We start from the raw sequence: 23,132 nt of genomic DNA on the forward strand, positions 1-23,132 counted from the left end.
CTTGTTTGTGAATTCGATCCGTGCCCGCCATGAGCACTGGAAATTCGCTGTATACTTTTTCCAGGCATGCTGTGTGAAGAGCTCCTGTGGTGTTAGACCATATATTGAGGGTTCGTAACCTTACCGCTGAGAGACTGGCCTCTTGTTGTATGTGTAGGTGCAGCGGTGAAAGGTTTAGCATGACCTCCATGGCTGCAGTCGGAGTGGACCTCGTGCAGCCAGTGGTGGCCGAGCATGCGAGCCTCTGGAGTCTTTGTAGCTTGTCTCGTACGTTGCCTAGGTTTGTTCTTGGCCACCAAACCAGAGCACCGTAACAGAGTAGGGGGCGGATTATAGTCTTATAGAGCCAAAGGGTAATTTTCGGGTTGAGTCCCCACCTCCTACCAATCATCCTTCTGCACTGCCAGAAGACTACTCCCGCCTTGTCTATGCGTTTGTTGATGTGATTGTTCCAGTTGAGTTTACTGTCGAGCGTTAGCCCTAAGTACTTAACTTCATCGGTCAGCTGTAGCTCAGTCTGGAAAAGTGTTGGTCTGGTAAAGTTGCCAAGTGCCCTTTTATTGGTGAACATTACCATTTCTGTTTTGGTGGGGTTAACTGATAGGTCAAAATCTCTACACCAGCGTTCTACGATCCGAAGAGCTGCCTGGGTGAGGTCGCATACTGTACTGGCAAATTTACCCGATATTAATATTGCCAGATCATCAGCGTAGCCTATTGTGTAGAAGTGTTCCTCGTTCAGTTTGGTTATGAGGTTGTTGACTACTAGGTTCCACAACAGAGGTGACAGAACTCCCCCTTGAGGGCATCCTCGCACCGCCGCTACGGCCTGCGGTTCACCTACATACCTTATTGTCCTTTGATTTAGCATGTTCATGATCCACTTTACTAGTCCGGGTTCAGCGCCGTGGCTTTCCAAGGCGTTCCCTATACTGGAAAAGTGAGTCTTGTCAAAAGCGCCCTCTATGTCAATGAAAGTGCCGAGGCACATTTCTTTGCCGTGGATGGCCCTCTCAATGCGGCTTACAACCATGTGTAGAGCCGACTCCGTAGATTTACCTGAGCTGTACGCGTGCTGGTTGTTGTGCATCGGTATGTTCTTTAGCGCTCGGTCCCTCAGGTCCCTGTCGCACAGTTTTTCCAAGGTCTTCAGCAGGAATGATGTGAGACTGATGGGCCTAAAGGATTTGGCAGCTGTGTAGTCGTTCTTACCTGGTTTAGGTATGAATACCACATTTACATCTCTCCATCTCCTGGGCACGTACCCCCAGGCTAGGCAGGCTGCCATGATGTCGGTCAGGGTTTCCTGGATGAGTCCTAGACCCCACTGTAGGAGAGCGGGGAAGATCCCATCCGGACCAGCCGCCTTGAAGGGATGGAAGCTGTCTATGGCCCACCTGAGTTTCTCAGCGGTGACGACTCTGTGCGCCATTTGCCAGTTGTTGTCCGTTGTACTGTATTCCTCGTCCTGCTGATCTGCATCGGCGAGACTTACGCATCCTGGAAAGTGAGTTACCAGGAGAAGGCGTTGGGTCTCTGCAGGGCTAGATGTGTATGTGCCATCGGGTTTACGCAGTGAGCCCAATTGTGATGTGGGCTTGTGCGCTAAGGTTTTCCTTACCCGGTTGGCGTGGTCAAGTGTTTCAATGCTGCTGCAGAAGTTCCTCCATGACAGGGATCTCCAGTACCGCAATCTCTTTTTGTACCTGGCCTTGGCTTCGTAGTAGTTATCCCAGTCCACCTCAGCCGTTGTGTTCATGGCCCTGTTGAAGAGTCTTCTGGTTTTCCCCCGGAGTCTCTCCAGTTCTGGGCCCCACCACTGGTGACCCTTTATGGCAGTCTTTGCCGGTGGTTTTAAGGGGCACGCCTTGTGGTAGCTGTCTACGAGGGTATCAGTTAAGATATTTACCTGCTGTTCTATCTGAGCCGGTTCCCGAAGGTCATCCCTCGGTGGAAGCCGGTCAAGGCTTTCCCCTAGGACCTTCCTAAAAGTGGCTCGGTCCGTTTTCCTGGGATTCCTCCGGGCGGTTGGTGTGTCTCTAGATGCTAGTAGATTGAAGCGAATCCATCTATGGTCTGAGCAGGAGGCCTCCTGGGAGACTTGCCATCCCATAATTAGTTCACTGACCTCCTCCGAAGCCAGAGTCAGGTCGATAATCGTCCTGCATCGTTTGTTTACAAATGTTGGTTCAGCGCCTATATTTAGAATGTTTAGATTAGTAGTCACAAGATATTCAACAAGTGTCTTACCTCTGTTGTTGCTGGTCTCCATTCCCCACAGTGGGTGGTGTGCGTTGGAGTCGGCCCCGATGATTATTGCGAGGCCTGATCTCTCGCAGTGGCTGACCAGTCGTTGTAGTTCGGCAGGCGGTGGCTCGTCCTCTCCGGGCATGTACGCCGAGGCGAGGACTAGGTCGCGACAGCCTGTTGGCAGTGGAACTTGTAGTTTAATCGCACACAGGTCTCTGGAACAGAATTCAGTGAGCGGTTGTGCAATAATATTGTTAGTAGTTAGGATACATGCCCTAGGGACGGCATGTACCGTGGAGTAGTAGAGCTTACCTTTCGTGTCGGACAGCCCGCGTATGTATCCATTGCCCGCCCATGGTTCTTGTAGGAGGGCAACGGCTGTTGGCAAACCTACCAGGCAGCGTCTGAGTTGGGCCGTAGCGGCCACGCTGTGCTGGAGGTTTGCTTGGATGACACTAGTTGGTGTCCATGTTGTCGGTGGTGGGGGCGGCATCTTGCATCTCCCCTCCCTCCTTGAACATGTCGGCCAACCCCGACACTATCCAAGCCGACAAGTCCTCACCCTCGGATGATGACCCGGCTGGTCCCTCACCAGTGCCAAGGAGCTCATCCTCCGAGAGTTCGGGTATCGTCGGCTTGGGTAGAGGCAGGGGGGCAACTTTCTCCCCGGAGACAGACTTGCTCTGCTCGGAGGTGCCCGCGGCCTGTTCGTTGGGGACCTGTACTCCCGTTACCCTTAGGGTGGAACCTTGCAGGGTGGGAGGCTGGTCCAGGTATTTGCCTCCGGGACCCCTGAACCTGAGGTAGACATTGCCCACCCCACAGTTCAGGGATCTCCCCCTCTCCATGAAGGCGGGGACGAGGTCTTCGGGGATTGTGAACTCGACAAACCACCCCTGGTCTTGCCGTAGTATTTGTATAATGGACCAAGACCCGACCTTGGCCCATTCGTTCTGGTACCTTAGTCCGTCAGCTGCCTGACGGACGTCTTCCCAGGACGAGTTATTAATGTTGGGTATTAGGAGCCCGCACTTAATTCTCCTTGCCATCTCCGACTGGCGAACCGCCTTAAGGGAGATGTCTGGCAGGGTTAGGGCCTGGACACATCGCTGAGACCAGGCGGCCGAGTATTCGTCTTCTGCGAAGACCCTCAGCTGCCCCTCAGCGAAGATGGGCTTGCCCTTGAATTTGGGTGGCCTGGCTCCTACGAGGTTTCTCCTCGCCTCCTCCACGATTGCTTGGTGCAACCCGCGGAGGATGGCGTTGGAGTGGTCAGCGGTGATCTTCCCCGACTTCGCGTCAGTAATGACGATCGTCAGGTCAGATGCCGCTGCTTGTGCGTACGACAACGGTTGGCTTGGGCTCACTAGTCGCTGCTTTTTGTTGTCTCCTTGCGGGGAGAAGGACTCATCTCGCATCCTTTTAGCAGCGGCTCGTGCGAGCTTACCAAGTCGTCGTTTGGAGGGATCTGCGGCCGAACCCGTAGGGCTGTCGCCCGACGTTCCAGCCTTAGGGGGTAGGGTGGAACCTTTTCCCTTCGGCGGAGGCCTGGCAGCAGCAACCTGCTTGTTCGGCGCCGGTTTGGGTGCCGGCTTCTGGGAAGCCTGCACACCCACACCGGTTGCAGAGTGTGTCGGTGTTGGTGTGTTGTCCAGTTGCTGCTCTCGCGCTAGACGAGCTGCACGCCTCTGGTTCTTGTTTTTCTTCTTCTTCTTAGCCACCCCACCTTGACATTTAACAGGGGGGGGTGGGTTAGAGGAAGAAGAATTCACAGGTCTGGCAGGGTGAGGCTTCCCAGCAGGGGGTCGCTTCTTGGACCTTCGGTCCACTACCTGCCAGTCCTGGAAGGGGTTTGGGCCGGTCTGCTCCCCAGATGAACTGGGTTGCGGACGGGCCGGGGTTTCGGTCTGACGCACTGTCACTGGAACAGCTTGTCTCGCCTGTGTGGCTTCACCATTAGCGATGGACGCTGCTGGATCAGCTTGGGGTTTTTCGTTAGACCTGGTATCCATAGTTCGTAACGATTAACTTCATCCTCATCGGCTCCCACCCTACAAGAGCCCACACCTTGGGAACGCTTACACACACATATAAAAGGTGCTTTCAGTCGTTAGGACACCGACTCGGGTATAGAAGTGAGAAGTTGGCTAGTTGCGCGACATCGGAAATGTGTGAAGGTGGGACGTAGGGTCGTCCAGGTCAGACGCCCTCCGCCCGATTCACCTAAACGCACTTCCTCAGCATGGCCTTTCACCACCGCATCAGCAGCCGAAACTGCCTCTGCGGCCCTCTCACTTCTCGCCGTGAGCCCACCTACGGTTCCTCACTTGACCATTTCCCGGACTGTGGCTAGTAGCCCGGGCTACCGTTTTGCCCGAAATTAGGGCCGAAGCAGACGTGTTCCTATTTTATTCGCATTCCTATTCACTTTATCAATAACTATAAAATCAACCTTAAGTCGTAAAACACAAAGTTGATTTTAGTATATAAGATTAACGGAAGATACGAGGTTAAGACAGTAACGTGTCGAAATTCGATACAGCGGAGGATAATTGAACTCATTAAGTCGCTTGCCAGATAAATTAATTATGTTTCACGTCCAAATTGATCTGGCCGGGCATGCGTCATTGTGGTACGAGACGAGAATTATTGTGACAAAACGAAATAGTTTGATATCACTTTATACTAAAATAGGCAAGGTCTCATTCCTATCTACCGCGAAAACCAATCGAACGTTATGTGTCTCTCTCTCACTTTTGTGCATATTCGAGTGATATAGAGACAGATTTTCGATTTTCGTTTTTGCGGTAGAGCCTCCGTTTCAGCGCCACTGACCATGTTTTCTGTGTTCAGCGCTAAATGACGAAATCTTCAGGAATCCAAAGACCACAATAGCTAAAATTAGCCAGATGTCTCAAATGATAACATTTGTGGACGCTGAATATCGTTCGGAGTGGAGATGAAAATGCAAACACGCAGAATATGGAATGCGTATCCGAGTAGTCGAGTATTCTACCCGGATAAACGCTAAGTTGAGACTTGGAGAGATGAGGAATTTAGAGAAATAACTTAATTAAAGAAAGATGCATCGTACGGCTAATCAGAGAGGACCTATGATCACATGTGCACCTCTAGCACAACTGGCCGCGACAGGCGCGAGAAGAGACAGATCGGCGCGACTTGGCGGCTTGTCGCGTGTTGGCAGCACAACTCACGCGCGAGAGCCGCGACAATCTCGCGATCAGGTGTCACTGTCAGAAAATGACAACGATCGCGACTTTGAACTAAAATCCGTAGCACAACTGCCTATTTTGAGACAAAATATTCTCTCGGCTTTATGTCAATCCGCGAGTTGAAGTCTACGCGACTTTATAACGCGACTCGCTCTCGCGGGTGGTTTGCTTGTACTTTTTTAACTGAACTCATGATAATTATAACTTAAAAACAAGTTTCATATATTATGTAATAATATAATTTGTATAATTACTTATTGCCCTAAGGGATAAGGAAGTATGGAATAATCACTAAATGCGCTTTACGCACTCTTATATCGATTAATCGATCGAATTCAGGTTCGTAAGTTTGTAAAAGTAATCCTAAGACTTCCTTACACAAAACTTTCATCAACCTAACAACGGAGCCCGCTTGCTTGTACATAAACGAAGCCGATGAGGTGGAAAGGTACAAATGTTCAAAACAAACTATCCAACTTATTAAGTAAGCCATAGTCTTAGTAGTAGTATTTAGGATCACGGTTAGATGTCTAATTTCAACAATCTCTTACTATTTAGGTACCGTTTGGAACCTTCCTCGACTTCAACAAAACATCTACATGTGGCCTGTGCCCGCTGCATCGTACTGTAACAGAATGATGTAATACGTGGCTGTAACAGGATCATGTCCGGCTCAAAATCATGCTTTGTATGAAATATTATCAGTCATCACCCACTAAACCATTCCGTCCCCTGCCAACACCATACCGTGACGTGACTGGACCAACCCGACCAACAATATTTTGAAGGAGTCGTTACGCTCATGTCATAGTCTGCGTAGCATAGGTACGGTTATCATATGGTCTACCATATTGAAACTCCTCTAGATCACACCCGCGTTCTAGATGTTTCACTTCATGTTTGACAGGGCCTGATACGATCATGCTATGATACGTTGCTGTCAGCATTAGGTATGAAGTGGGCCTTGGGGAGCTAATCATGGCTTCTATGAGTTGTAGGTACCTACCTACTTTATGTTTGTTTAATTTCAGGTAAAAAATACAGGAGTGAAAAAAAAAGCAATATTTAAATTAATAGTATATTGCTTTGCCTTATATATTCTTGCAATATTCGACTTCTTATTATTAAACCTAATATATTATTAAATTTATTAACATCTAGAACCACAATAGAGAAATTGTAAGAATCTTCTTTATTACCCTTGAAAAGTATTTTCTCTCTTCCTTTTTATTCGACATGCGGTGTAGGACAATTAAATATCACCCTGGAAAGAAAATTGGTTTGTAAACAAAAAAATAAAATATGGTCGTGACTTCATCGAGGACTATGAAATAAGCTTTTCATATCAATTTGTCAAATCATAAACAGTTACACAGTACACACACATGCCATCCATTATTGGCACAATATTTGCTTATGAAAGCAGAAAAATATAAATGATCGTATTAGATTCATAATTGTTACATATTTGCTGTAACTTATTTTTAAAATGTGTTTTTCAAATTAAAAGACACATCAAGATTGTTTACCTTATTTCTAATGCTAAAAAAAAATGAACTATAGATAGGTACGCCATAACCATTATGGTTATTATAATAGTTCACTTCCTCGGTGGTGTTCTTAAAGCTAAAGCGCTTCTCACATCTTAGTGACTTTAGAAACGGACAGCTCCGCGTTTGAAACCTACAAGCTTGCCTAGTGTGTTTCTTTTCCTGACTCTCCACTTCGGGTCCCGTTGGCACATTCCTGTTAACAATATTTTCATATCTCATGCTCTGAAAGTGGGTCGTTGTTGTTCTAAAAGGTGCGCAGAAAGTGATACGTTTATGCTCTAGCGCAGAAAAGTGGTGTACTCCTCTGCGTCCCCGTCCCACGAACAACTGGGTGGAAACAAAGTTGAAATAGTGTCTTTATTTCCTCGCCTGGAACAATTGGTAATTGTTTAATTTTACTAATCCCACGTTAATCCTTTTTTTATAAAAAATGATGTAAATTGTTAAAAACAAATTATTCTTGATTTCTTTCGTTGAATTCTATTTACTCGATTTCATAAGGCGGGAACCAAAAGGAATACGCCAAAAATATGTTTTTAAGCCTTACACTTGCTTAAATGAGCAAAGGCAGAATCTCATACAGCCACAGTTAAACGTTTGTACGATTTTAAATTGGTTTTTAAAGTTATTTAGCACTATATTCATGAAAATAAAATAAAATACAAGTTAAAAATGTATTATATTATTAATTAAATTGCTATTTAATATTTAAAATACTTTTATTATGTTATTACGTGGTGCGGCGCACCAAGGTCGCGGTGCGGCCCGGTAGTCTGTTGTGGCTTTTAGAACGAAAAAGTATAAAATTAAAAAGTAAGAGGCAATCCCGCTGATTTTCATACTAAAATGAACAAATCATTTTAAAATTACTGCAGTTTGGTAAAAAATGTGTGTTTTCGAAAATATTGCATTCTAAATGATTTTCGCTAGGGGTTATTAATCTCCCCACATGTAAAGTCTCCGATTGCAAGTAAGTCCTAAGGAAAAAAATCATGGCCGTAGGTCTATTGGGTACTTCAATTACTGATTTTGCGAAATTGCCTTGTCTTGTTTGATTTCCTCGCATTCGATATGAAAAGTAGAGTGTTTAACTCGGGTGAAAGGCACTATTTCCGTCTCGGGCTATTGGCGCTCTCACTGCGTTCGAGCGCCAAACTACCTCGACAGAAATGGGTGCCTTTCAACCCTTGGTTAACAATCTACTATTTCCTTTGGGTGCTGGGATATCAATCGTGTCTAGGATAATGCTGGACTTATTCTGAAAAAAAAAACACAATTTACAACAGGAATATGAGAACCAAACCAATAATAGCAATTCCATTAATTATAGTTATTTACAAAAATATTTTATTTAAAAGGTTTATTAAACAGAAATTAATAAACTATATATTATATATTTTAAGGAATATTATCAAAATTTAGTATATAAGGCTCTATTACTTACATTTTTTTCATATTTTTTCTCGTAATTAAATGTTGACAAAATTTGAAAGTTCCTTGACTTTGACAGGAAAAACTTAACCATCGACAATAAACTAGATTTTTTACCACCAAAGAACGAATGAAATAGCGCAACCCTGTTTCCGATTCAGTGTTGTCACATGTAAATAGCATTTATGTTTAGACTTTGATTCCATCGGGGAACACTGATGAGTCGCGCCGCGACTTTGAGTTCTCTACGCGGCTGTTGCAGTCGCGGGTACAAGTTGTGCTACGGAAATCGACAGATTTGACAGCCGCGGGAATGTCGACTCGAGTCGCGGTCTAAGTCGCGGATGCAAGATGTGCTAGAGGTGGTGATGTGATGTTATTATTTACTAGGTTACATATTTACATATGGAAGTAACAGGGTAGCTAGCGACCAGGGGGGTGATTTTTGAATTTCGTTCGCTCGATTTCGCCACTCGAAATTAGGTGAAAAACGGCGAAATGCAATTTTTTTAAATACGAGTGATTGAAATTTGGAATCTATTGGTATTGACCACTCGCTTTCAATTCTATTAGTACAATTTAAATGCCTAGTAGTGGAGATATTACCTTTAGGCAATTAAGATGAATGTTACTAACACGCCTTTGTTGGTCTGCAATAAACGATTTTTTTTTATTATTGAATGAAATATGTACACGAAATCGAGCTGCCGAATTTCAAAAATCGGCCCCTGTCTTTGTAAAGATTTTCGAAGGAGACCTTTGTATATTAGAACTGGCAAGAGTTTAATGGACTAACACGAAATTAATTGAAAAATTTGAATTGATGTCGATCTATAAAATTGGTATTAGCTATACGAATATTTACAGGTATTTGTACCTATGTGCCAATATCCCCGTGTTAGCTCAGCTGCTGTTAATCATATCTCATACACTTCGGCACAAACCAACCAGTATAACCACGACCTCCGAATACGTTTAGTTCTTACTAATCCCAGGTATCGGTTAAACTAGAGACCAACTCACAGTCGATGAAAAATGCTTGGCGAATAGACAGGCAAACAATTTTCGTTCAAAAACGGGAGTAAACACAATTTGGCGCGCAATCGTGTTTGTATCGCTTAATTCGACGACTCTCATTAATGAATTGGATTAATTTCAGTTAAAATGTCTAATTAATGTTGTGCCTGCGCTCGTTACGCGTAATGTTTAAATTTCGTTAATTATTTTCATCGGTTTAATTTATAAGTTGATGTTGCTTTTATCGTATAATACGTTGTATTTGGTCGGTTAACCAATAAATATCATAACTACCCGAAACAGTACAAATTGTTTGTTTAATTTTATTTAAATACCTAAAGATACAGAGTATAGATAAAGCCAGACCAGCGGGCTCAGCATGGTTCCATTTTTATCGACTATCACTATGCCCGTCACATTCGCACTTACATACTTGTTAGAACGTACAGGCATGGTGACAAATGATAAAAATGCGACCGTGCTACTAGGGCAGGAATATACATATATGATCACGCGCCATGTTGCGGAATTACACTGGAACTATTTTTTTTTCATGCTAAGTATACTGAATTGTCACCACATGAGAATAATAGCGCCCTCTTGGCAATGATCATATGTATATTACTGGTCAGGCTTTACCTACTGAAAATTTGTCTTTGACCGAAGTTTCTGTTTTCGGTTTTGGCATAACGAATGAACGAAGTTTACAGGCTAACTAATTCTTTTAAATAAATAATTTAAAGAACAGATAAAATCAGTTCTCACACGAACCCCGTCGCTGCCCGATAAAAGATCCTTTGCGTCACCGACAATTTCACGTGATGCCAAAAAATGCGGCTTTTGTTTTTCCTCCAATTGAATTACGTTGTTTATGGTGTAAAAGACCTACAGGTCTTTTAATGAAGTAAGTGGCTGGATGTGTGTGATTTAACCACTCGCCTAACAAGAATGTCCTGTTCTCGGCTATTCATACCGCAGGTGTTTTGTTTCGCACATTGAAGTACTTTATAAATAAAGCGCCTATTTATGAGGAGTATATTTGTGGGACATAATCAGTTTTTTGGGTTTGTCGTCAATGGGCAGATTAATATAAAAAGGTATAGTCTCGTTTTGCTTGTAATCTCATTTGTATCTTGATGGTAAACTCATATTTTTTTATAATTCAAACGTAGTTTTAAAAAAACAACTCCCGTTGTTTTCTCCTTGTTTTGTTTAAAATTATTTGAGAAAAGTTAAATAAGGGCTCACATAGACGTTGCGAGAATTCGCATGCGAGTTTCATTATATTGCGGTATTTGATCGGTCTGCTGAATTGGATATAATCTCAATAGTCTGCAATGTAACTAAAATCGCATGCGGGTTTGCGCGCCTTCTAAAGAGTACTAACATGTCAGCTAGGCGACAACAGTAGCACCGTTTTTACTTAGAAGGAATGTTTTCGATCTACTCCAGTAAATAGCTCATTATGCAAACTTGCAAAGGCCTTTTAAGTACATTCGCCATCAGATATATCGGAGCGGCCAAGCTGCTCACAAATATCTGAACACGCCTCTATTGTTAAGGCGTTAGAGTGCGTGTTCAGTTATTTTTGAGCATATATGAGATGGCGACTGTACCACAGAAATGTATGTTTGATAAAGTGGTAAAAATATAAAACCTGAGTTTTAAGTGTGACACAGGAGAATACGCCAATCTTAAGCAGTCCTATTCCCGACAGTCAAACTGACGGCTCGATTCGGAAAATGAATTAGATTTCTACTAGACTTCAACAAGTTACGATACGGATAATTTAAAGATATTTGTAAGATAGATATGTCAAATTTGACGTTTCCGCGATTCTGTCCCCTTGAACGATTTCGACAAGTTATGACTTAGATATCCAAGTCACATCTAGTCGATATCTAATGTAGATCTAGTTGATCTCTAAATCGTCTCAAGATCTTGTGATTATCTCGAAATCCGAATAGGCCTGTGAGTCGGTAATCGATTAACGACATTACAATCACTGTCAATCATTGATATAGAATAAGAACTGGATACCCAATCAGCCGCAAAAAATGGCCCCGCAAAAGTAACGTTAAAACAGATCACGCGTTACTTTTTCGTTTAGTCTTGTATGGACCGCTCAAATGTGAAGTTGTCAACAATGTCGTAAAAATATGCAAAAATAACAATGATAAAACAAGGAAAAAGCATGGAATGTATTTCTTTCGGTTAGTGCTTTGGATAGCATTACATAATTTATGTAATCTGGTGGTAATTTCATGGTTTTGAATAAATTATTTTGTTAGTACCAAAGAAGGGATGTGTAGGAACAAAAATCTAATGAGTCGATGTGAGGTTAATACTTTTTTATTTTTATATGGAATTCGTAACATATAATATTATGTTTAAATTCAAGATTTCCAAGAAAACCTATGCGACGTGCAGAGTGGACTGCTATTATAGCAAGAGATAGGGGTGACGCAGTTTTAAACAAAGGCAAAACGGCACTTGTGTGTTCAGCCCATTTCCTTGTTTCCGACATATACACGACCAATAAGGTCATCGACTAACTGTAAATGCTAAACCTGTCTGAACACAGTGACAACCACAGGATTTTTTGATAAAGACCATAACCAATCAGTACCAGTAGCGACCTAAATGTCCCCGTGCACTATATTGCAAAGAACTAAAGCGCGAAGATTATTATGTAGATCTAAAATACACAGTTATTTAATAAGTTGAATTTATTTCAAGGAAAATAATATTTAAAGACGAATGCTTACTTATTAAAAATAAATTTGTTTTATGATAACTTACAAGGGTTGTTACCATGAATTAATTTTATTTGAACTCCCGATCAAATTAAATTTGTTTCATTTATTACTTTGATTTTTCTGTACAGTAATACCTATTAAAATGTACCAAAGGGACTCTATTCGTTCATTATTCTCGTTTGACGTTGTTTGACGTAAATACAATGGTGACGTTACGTTTAGTGCCATCGGACTTAAAAGTTTTAACAGTGTTGGTACTAATGTTTACAAATTTGACACTTAATGCTTACGACAGTAAGTTCTTTTCCGTACAAAATATTTATCTTGACTCAAAATTTACGTAAGCGTTTTTATCATCAATGCAAATTTTCCGCTAATGTCATTCTGACCCACATTTTGTTGACGTTTTTGTTCCGCTCTGTGTGTCTATTTCTAATATTAAGTCAGTGCTGTCAATACCTGTCAAGACAAGCGTGTCAAGGTTGGCGCACGAGGATGCGGCGAGTAATGATAAATAAATAGGATTATGAGCCCCACGCCACGGATTAAATAATAGTTACTCAGTAGCAGGACGCTGTAATACGGAACTATATACTACAGTTTATAAAAAGATGAGGAAGGGCGGTAAAAGGGAATCGTAGATGGCGCTCGCAACCATGGTATCTTCTTTAATATCGACTTTGAGTATCAGTTAAAACCTGTAGTAAATGTTGCTCTCGAAGATGGTACTTTTAGGGTTCCGTACCCAAAAGGTAAAACGGGACCCTATTACTAAGACTTCGCTGTCCGTCCGTCCGTCCGTCTGTCTGTCACCAGGCTGTATCTCACGAACCGTGATAGCTAGACAGTTGAAATTTTCACAGATGATGTATTTCTGTTGCCGCTATAACAACAAATACTAAAAACAGAATAAAATAAAGATTTAAATGGGGCTCCCATACAACAAACGTGATTTTTGACCAAAGTTAAGCAACGTCGGGCGTGGTCAGTACTTGGATGGGTGACCGTTTTTTTTTTCATTATGGTACGGAACGCTTCGTTCGCGAGTCCGACTCGCACTTGCCCGGTTATTTTATTTTTGTATGGAATTAGATAATGCCACAGAAAGATAATTGACCGTCGCCTTCCCCAGCAAATAGATTTTTCCTAAAACCTGTGCTGTTATAAAAATGTTATTTACGTGAAACTAGAAAGTATAAATAAAATGTTAAACTTTCGCAACTACATTTTTCGAAATCCCCGCCGATTTTTAACCGACTTCCATTTCATAGAAGGAGGAGGTTCTGTATTCGGTTGTGGCTATGTTCTTTTTTTTTTATTTTTTTTTTATGTATGTTCATCGATTACTCCGAGACCCGTGGGCCGATTTGAGTAATTCTTTTTTTGTTCGAAAGGAGGTACTTCCAAGGTGGTCCCACATTAATCTGGTGCTGTTCTGATGATGGGATCCATGAGGAATTGAGGGAACTCCTCAATTTTTAAATGCACATGTAGGGTGATTTGGGTGTTTTCTTAAGCAAATCGAGCATTTTCTCTCGAAAACCACCAATTTGATGAAGTGGACCTGATGATGATGATTGTTTTGATGATAATCATGACGATTTCTTAAAATGTACGACGTTCAGCGATTATTCCGAGACCCGTGGTCCGATTTGAGCAATTCTTTTTTTGTTTGAAGGGAACTGCCTCCAAGAGCGTTCCACATTAATCTGGTGCTGTTCTGATGATGGGATCCGTGAAGAATTGAGGGAACTCCTCAATTTTTAAAGGCACATGTATGGTGATTTGGGTATTGTCTTAAGCAAATCAAGCATTTCCTCTTAAAAACTAATTTGATGGAGTGGACCTGATGATGATGATTGTTGATGATAAATGATGATGATTTTATAAGTGTAGATTACTCCGGAACCCGTGGTCCGATTTGAGTAATTATTTTTTTGTTTGAACGAAGTTACCTCCAAGGTGTTCCCATAATATTGTTGGTTATAATCTGGTGACGGAATTCATAAGGAAATGAGGGCACTCCTCAATTTTTAAAGGTACGAGTATGGCGACATCGTTGTTTTTTATAGTAACTCAAACATTTCCTCCCGTTAATAACCCATTCGATGAAGTACAACTGTAGCCTTACCACGAGTTTGACACTACATCTTCGCTATCGTCTTCGTAACTTACTTTCTATACATCTCGCTCGCACTAATAGGATGCCAGTACGAGCGAGACGCATAGAAAGTAAGTTACGCACACGCTAAGCTAATATGTCAGTGTTAGACTTATGGTAAGGCTACTGAGGAGTCGGGAAATGGCGGTTGAAGGGTTGGTGGTTCAGGCTTCAGGGTCGAGGGGTTCCGTGATCAGGGGTTGATGTGCTGTGAGGTTGAGTGATCTGGGGGTTGAGGGATTGGGTCAGTGGCGGGGCGGAGGATGGATTTTGTGTTTGTGCACTGTAGTGACAGGAATGATTACGAATTTAGTGATACGCATCATTATTATTTTCATTCATGCGTCACGCGTCACTCATAAGCTGTTAACAATGCCTTACAATTAAAAATGGAACAATAAAAACTTTTACAAAAAAAAAGAAAACCGACTTCAAAAAGGATAAAATAAAATATAATCGTTTTTAAGTATATGCGTTACTAACTGATATGTTTGAAGTCGGTGCCAAGACAAATAGTAACAATACCGGTCAAAAATAATCAGCTTTATGTCTATAAATCACATTACAACTGTACTAATAGGTATTATAATAGTGAAAGTAATTCTGTCTGTCTCTTTGTCACCTTTTCAGATAAACAACTGCCATGTAAACTGGTGAAATTTGCCATGCAGGTAAAAAGTTAAAGCCCTGTAGATGGTTCTTGAATTGTTTTATATTTTGAAATCAAGTTCTCTGGATAAGAGGCGGGAAATAACTCAGTCCCAATCCCACACCTGAGTACTATGATGGACGAAATTTAGTAAAAATTGCTGTTTAAAAAACATATCGGCAATCGCATTGGTTTTATACTAGAACAAACATGGTACGGACTGCGCCAAGGTGGATTGACAGTGGGTTCTTAGGTATCTACAGAAAGTATGATAATTGCTGTCGTGTAAGGCAATCCTTGTTATGGCAAACATTGTTACCGGATCGCCCTAAAATCATGGTATGTTTCAAATTTGGCTTGGCACCGACTTCAAACATATCAGTTAGTAACGCATATACTTAAAAACGGATTATATTTTATTTTATCCTTTTTGAAGTCGGTTTTCTTTTTTTTTGTAAAAGTTTTTATCATTAGTGCATACCTACCAAATACATAGTTATAAATAGTAGAAGACGAAATTAAGTCTAAGGCACTTGTCCTACCGCCGACGATGAGCGATAAGCGAGTAGAACGATAAACTAGAAACGAGTGAGCGAGCGGCGAGAAGCGAGTGTTAGCTCCAATAGTTTTGTCGCTCGGCTATAGGCGAGTGTTCGAGTGCGACGGGCTATTACTCGCGTCAATCGCTCGGGCGGTGCAGCGTAGCCGAACACGCAGACTGATTGGTCTCGCAGCTTGAGTTCTAACTACGAAGCGAGCATCGCCGAGCGAGTACCGCTGAGCTAGTTTTATCTTATCGCGGCGACAAACTAGTAGAGCGAGTGTTCTCGCCGGCAGTGTGAACAGCCAGCGATGAACTATTAATATATGTGTCTCTTTTACTAACACAGGATCCTGATCTTTTGTTCGTTTCTTGGGCGAGAAAATCGCCGATAGTTAATCGCTTACTCGCTCTTGGTGGGACAAGTGCCTAAAGAAAAAATCGTGTCTCTTATTTGACAGCTCAAGTATAGATGTCGCTGTACGGCCCCAAATATTTTGCGGTAACTCTGGTTCATTGACAAAAAGTGACGTTAGACAACCGAAGTTAGGTACCAGAAGGCTTACCGCAAAAGCGAAAATCTAAATTTTGCTATCTGCCTCTCTACCTATCGCACTCACATATTAGAGTGATCGAGAGGCTGATAAATAAATTTCGAGCCTCTGTTTTGGCTGTCAAACTTGAGGACCTATTCTACATAATGCACGTGTGTTTATTACAGACGGTCGGAAACCAGCCAAAGGAACTCTGTAACGAATAAACACAACCACATCGATTTGGAAACTATTGATAAGAGATACTTTCGCAGTGACATTGAACACGTAACAAGCAATAATGCCGGTGATAACAGACAGTAAGGCGGTAACGCGATAATATAATAAATGGGATTATGTCGACCCCACGCGCCGACAGGACGAGCCAATACAACGATGGTTACACTCAGCGCATACAAGCATAGGCAAAATAAAATCACCAATGCAAATTAACAATTATTAATGTGAAAGTTATTTGCTGAACTTTGCATTCAAAACAGAGAGCATTATATCGATCCATATCTATTTAAGGAGTCCATTTGCCTGAAATAGCTAGAATATTATTGAGGCCGTGGTTTTCATAGATTTTGATGTTTAAAAATAGATACATAACTTAATCTAATAACAGTAGGTATTGACATTCAGAATGCATTTTTCTCACTCTAGAATAGGTTAGAAAAACCTTATCCGTTTATCAGGCTGACTGTTCATAAACGACGAGATATGGTTAAAAGTTCTGATAGATTTTACCCTTATTAATTCCAAGTATGTAACATACACTATAGGTACCTACCTATTTACCTATTGACAGAGAGCAGAGGTGTTGTGAAGTGTATAGAGGTTATGATGTCAATGGGTGTTTTCAAATTATTTATCATATTATGTAGGTATTCAATTTGTCAATGATTATTATATAATATATATTCAAATGTCAAGAAAAGCAATATTTAAAGCGAAGTTCTTTCGGATGATATTTCTGCTTATAATGCCGATGGTTCTGGGTTCGAATCCCGGTAAGGGTATTTATTCGTGTGAGCAGGGATATTTGGTTCTGAGTCGTGGTTGTTTTCTATTTATTTTAGTATTTTTAAAATATATATGTACCTATAGCATTGTCTGAGTAAGTACCCATAACACAAGCCTTCTCGAGCTTACTGTAGGGCTGAGTCAGTGTGTAAGAATGTCCTATAATATTTATATATATTTTATAATACTTTTTTTTTAAGTATTTTGTTTCCGTCTTTGACAGCCCTGCGCGCTGACGTCAGAGCGTCGCCCGCGCATCGCTTAGCTCTATTGCTCCATTAATGTCATTTATGCTCGCCAACACGTGGGCCATTGCAATTGAATTTCATTGCCATTTTCCTCTCGCAAACAAAGTTATGTCACTGAAAGAATGTTAACCAAATTGTCTGAGATTGCTGACTTGATTTTACTGTTTGGGTATGACGTGAGTGTTGAACTATTCAAGCATTTCAAATGATAATTCCCTATACTCTGTATCTTTAGGTATTTAAATAAAAGTAAACAAAAAATTTGTAATTTCGGGTAGTTTTAACATTTATTGGTTACCCGACCAATTACAAAATCGCCTGGATCAGTCACTGAACGACCTGACTTTAATCTATTTGATCGTGTAATGTTTTCATCTACCCTCAACTGGCGTAAGGAGCGATTTGAGGGTAGATTTTGTTTACTTTTATTTAAATACCTAAAGATACAGAGTATAGCTATAGAGGAATTTGAATGAAAGACTATCTAATGTTAACTGAAACAGGCCTATTCGGATTTCGAGATAAAAACAAGATCTTGAAACGATTTAGAGATCAACTAGATCTACATTAGATATCGACTAGATGTGACTTGGATATCTAAGTAATAACTTGTCGAAATCGTTCAAGAAGACCTCCAGAATCGCGGAAACGTCAAATTTGACATATCTATCTTACAAATATCTTTAAATTATCCGTATCGTAACTTGTTGAAGTCTAGTTGAAATCTAATTCATTTTCCGAATCGAGCCGAAAGTTTGTGATTATCATTGTGTCAATGATCTGCCTATCTATATTATAGGTAAGTATCTATTGTGCTTAGTGCATATAGGTATAGGACAACCAGGGAAATAGACATTCGTGGAAAACAGACATTTATTTAGGGAATTAGACATCATGGACCGAACCGATTAAATCTATCTAGTCAGCCGGCCTAGCCAAGGTTACAATCGCTATCGCTTCGACAACGAAAAGCATTATGTCTCTCTATCACTCTTCCATATTGGTGTGACAGTGACAGTTGCGTTTCGATCGCTACGGAGCGTAAGCGATTGGCATCTTGGCTACGCGGCCAGGTTTTCTGCCTTCGCCATCGCTAAAATCAGATAGGATGACGATGAGGACCTGAATAGACTGATCTAATATAACGATTGCGATATGCCGACCGGTTACATAAACTCCCCCCGACGGGCAAAGGACACGGCGCGCATAAATCAATTAATTTCGATGAGTAAATTGCTGCTGCACCGACTGAGTCCGTTGCAACGTATGTGCACTTATGCACGTCGTAGGTGTTTTTTCGATCAGTCCATTCATACCGTCATACGAAGTTTATGAAAAAAGGTAACGGAATAAAAATAAAAATATTTAAACACTTTTTCTCTTTTATTAGGATTGTAAGATCTCGTGATTCTTAGTAGAAATAACATAAAAATACCCAAATTAAAATATTGTACAACTTTAAATAAAATGGCCTATTTTTATCCCAGTAGCAATTTAATGGTAAGGGGTCATCCATTAATATTCACACGAATTTCCCTCCCTCCCTCTTCCCCCCTCATTGTCAAACTTGTTCATATTTGACAAACCCCTGCCGCCCCTGGTGTGATGTCACATTTTTTCAACGAAATCGGCAAATCGAATTAAATAGGTTGTATGTACCTATTATTATTATTTAATTAAATCTTTTTGAAAAAAAAAACGTTACTAATTTTATAATCCAAAACCGATTAGGAAAGAAAATTAAACGAATAAAAATGATTTTCGTCCCAAAAACTTGTTATTTTACCGTACAGCGAATTAAATAATTTAAGAATAAGAATAAGAATGATTTATTGCAGTACTGTGTACATTTGTGGATGGTAATCATGATACAATTAGTTTCAACAGTTACCCATTTCGGGTATGCAATACTTAAATAACTTATGAACTAAACTTAAATAACATTGCAAAGATAATTACATACCAATTAATGCTCAAAATATTCTTTCAGACTATAAAATGTTTTATCTAATAGCCAGTTTTTCAACCTTACCCTGAATCGGTTGTCTTCAAGTGCCTTAATATCAGCTGGAAGGTGATTAAATACTTGAATAGCTGTTACAAAAGTGCTCTTTTTGTATATAGACGTGTTTGTTTTTGGTTAAATAAGTTAAAGTGATGTCACAAAGTTTGTGACTCCCCCATTCCCCCTGTCACAACATGTCACATTTTCTTGACCCCCCCCCTCCTAAACGTGTGATGTTATAAAGGATGACCCCTTAAACGAGAAAGTGGTACCATTTGCCCCATAACGACACCATATCCGTGCTGTATTTACACTAACGATTGGAAAGCGACAAAGCCAAAAATGAAGCCATCTAGACCACGATCACGAATCTAACACTATCCCGATTACCATAGAAACGAGCCGCCGATTACAGGGCGCGATCTGGATCACGGCTTAAAGATCTATAGATCTTTATTCTTGTGCGCGCGCACTGTAATTGTGTTCGGCGTCATAATCATAGATTATGCGAGCGCTTTGATTGAATATTAATCTGGTGTTATGTTGTGGGGAAATAGGTATGCGGTTTTAAACGGTGTGTTTAGTGTTGGGTTATGATAGATTTAATTGCGATTTTAATGGTGGTAATTGTTAAAAGAACAATGATAGTTAATGCTGGCCTCGCAAATCTCTGTCCCTACGCATTTTAATGATCGTATTTGGTGATGTAAATAGGTATGTTAAACATTTGTGACATTTATTTATTTACCATTAGATATGTATTTAATTAATTTAAGACAATTTTATAATGCGATTAACACTAGCAAAAAGCAGAGCTTTGTAAGGGCTCGCGGAGGTTTTCTACCTTAACGTACCGAACCGGTTGCTGTCCGGTAGGTACGCCTGTCTGTTACAGCTTTTACTTTGTCCTTTAAAAACGTGTCCAGACGGCAAAATCAAATTGCCAATATCATCCACACGTAATATACAATTTCATAAGTGCATTACAGCCTACACGGTCGCCCGGTACTTTTTGTAAGGAACCCAACTGGCTTTCCTACATAATGTTGGGTCAACGAGCCAATGTTTTTGAATTTATTTTTGCGTCCACTCCACACAATTCGACAAACTATCCCGTCTGGACACCTACTGGCGGTAATCACGCTGCTCCGCACATAAACTAACACACACAGTTCCACTAGGTACAGCCAGGGTCCAGCATCAGCTCTATCTTGGGTACTGCTCTTCCAAGTTCTCATTAAGACGTGTCAGATGACCAAAACAGCGTGTGCCTATGTTGCACCAAACCTGAGTTCCACTAGGTACAGCCAGGGTTTAGCATCAGCTCTATCTTGGGTACTAATCTCCTAAGTGCTCATCAAGACGAGTCGGATGGCCAAAACAGCGTGTGCCTATGTTGCAACAAACCTGAGTTCCACTAGGTACTGCCAGGGTTCAGCATGAGTTCTATCTTGGGTACTGTTCTCCCAAGTGCTCATCATGACGAGTCGGATGTCCAAAATAGCGTGTGTCTATGTTGCATCAAACCTGATCGAGTTCCACTAGGTTCAGCCTGGGTTCAGCATCAGCTCTATCTTGGGTACTACTTTCCTAAGTTCTCATCAAGACGAGTTGCATGACCAAAACAGCGTGTGCCTATGTTGTATAAAACCCGAGCTCCATTAGGCACTGTCAGGGTTCAGCATCAGCTATCTTGGGTACTGAAAGTACTGATCTACCCAGTGATCATCATGACGAGTCGGATATCCAAAACAGCGTGTGTCTATGTATGTTGCATCAAAGCCGAGCTCCACTAGGTACTGCCAGGGTTCGGCATCGGCTCTATCTTGGGTACTACTCTCCTAAGTGCTCATCAAGATGAGTCGGATGACCAAACCATAATGTGCCTTTGTTACACCAAACCTGAGTTCCACTAGGTACTGCCAGGGTACTGGGTCATTTTGCTGAACTGCACGCCGACGTTTCGATTGGCGTGCAGTTCCCATACAAGTTGCAGTCGGGTTGTAGTCCGTCTGTATCGGCCCTAAGTCACTGAAGTTTGTATTAATTATGCTTATCTTTATTTATAATTTTAGCAGTTCCAAGCAATAGTAACACTAAAGGCGCCATTCATTAATTACGTAAGACAATTTTTGCCAGCTTTTGACCCACTCCCTCCCCTATATAAGAAATAATAAGAATAGGCTGACCCCGTCCAGCCACCAATATAATTTATTTTCAAAAAAATATTTTTATGAATGTTTATTTGGACCTGTACAAAGCTACTTGAGCTCGTTTAAGCTAACTCTGCACCGTGTTTGATAGCATAGAGTGTGGAAGTATTATTTTAAAGTTTTTAAACGTCATAATTTCATAGAAATTAAAAAAATATCGCATCTTTGTTTCTTTGTGATCTTACTTAAGAACTATGAAAACCCCCTCCCAACCCCTTGTAAGAAAAAATAAGACATGTTCGACCCCCCTCCACTCCAAAATCGTCTTACGTAATAAATGAATGGCGCCAAAACTGTATCTCGAACTGAAAATACCCGATTTAAGTTTGCTAACACAACATGATTGATCATCACATCGTCAGCGTCACAAAACATACGAGTAAATTGACCTCCGTAGTAAATATACAGCAAGATTGATTGTTCTAGTAGGTATTCACAAAAACTTAATTGCTAAAATGGGAATCAAACCAAGTGAAGCGAGGTGGGTTGAATCCAAAATTGTACCCACTTTGGTATTTATCGTTGTTAATGGCGTAAGCGCCATCGACATTATTGAACTTGAAAACACCACATGGGTATCGTATTGTCTGAATACCCACAACACAAGCCTTCTTAAGTAGTCAATTTGTATAAGAATATCCAATATTTATTTATTACTAACGCCATCTGTTAGAGAAAGAAATAATTAACATTAGCACGAATGTTAATTCATCATTTTGCCAACAGATGTCGCTAGTAGTAATACAAAGTGTTATTACTTTATTTTATTTTTTCAGGTTTATAAAATTATATTTTTATGTTTGATAACACATCTAGACATGAATTTAAATTACTATGTTAAATTTCAAACCTAACAGTGCAGTAGTTTTTCCGTAAAGTGTACCACAAGAATGCATAGTTCGTCGATTAGTGATAGGGCTCGCTTCGCTCGCCCTAATTAGGTTAAGATACTTGCGCTTGAGTTTACCTCTATATAAATTAAATTAAATTTGGCTGTTTTGGTTCCAGCTGGCGAGCGGCGGTGGCGGCGGCCGAGGTCTCTTCTGCTACCACTGCCCGCCGAGTCTGCCACCGCACCAACACAGACTGCCCGCCCTGGAGTACCCTTTCACCGCCTCGCATCCTTGTAAGTACACGGACCACTACTGGCCTGGTCTCTTCTGCTACCACTACCCGCCTAGCCTGCCGCTGCACCAGCACAGACTGCCCGTGGAGTAGGTACCCTGTCACCGCCACGCATCGTTGTAAGTGCACTTTACCACTAATGGCCCGGTTTCTTCTGCTACCACTGCCTGCCGTGCCTGCCATCGCATCAACATAGTGCCCCCTATGGTTAAGATTAATGATTGAGATTGTGAGTACCGGTCTAGTGCCACGATTTCCCGGTTGAGTGACGACTAAATGTTCATTTTTTCTATCTATCTGTTGAAAAAAAGTACTTAAGTCTCAGTAGGCATTTTACAATGCGCTTATAACATCAAATAAAGCTACGCCGGCTCTAGACCTACACCTC

The 23,132-nt window shown here is 41.3% G+C and overlaps 1 protein-coding gene across 1 annotated transcript in view; it reads left to right on the forward strand.

Moving 5' to 3' along the window:
• Positions 1–23,132, forward strand: part of LOC134797327 (dorsal root ganglia homeobox protein) — a 129,476-nt gene that overhangs the window by 18,966 nt on the left and 87,378 nt on the right. The window contains exon 3 of the mRNA XM_063769548.1: positions 22,628–22,745. Coding sequence (XP_063625618.1) covers positions 22,628–22,745 — 118 coding nt within the window. The remainder of the gene's footprint in view (positions 1–22,627; positions 22,746–23,132) is intronic.

Source organism: Cydia splendana, chromosome 15, assembly GCF_910591565.1.
Source record: "Cydia splendana chromosome 15, ilCydSple1.2, whole genome shotgun sequence".
NCBI lineage: Eukaryota > Metazoa > Arthropoda > Insecta > Lepidoptera > Tortricidae > Cydia > Cydia splendana.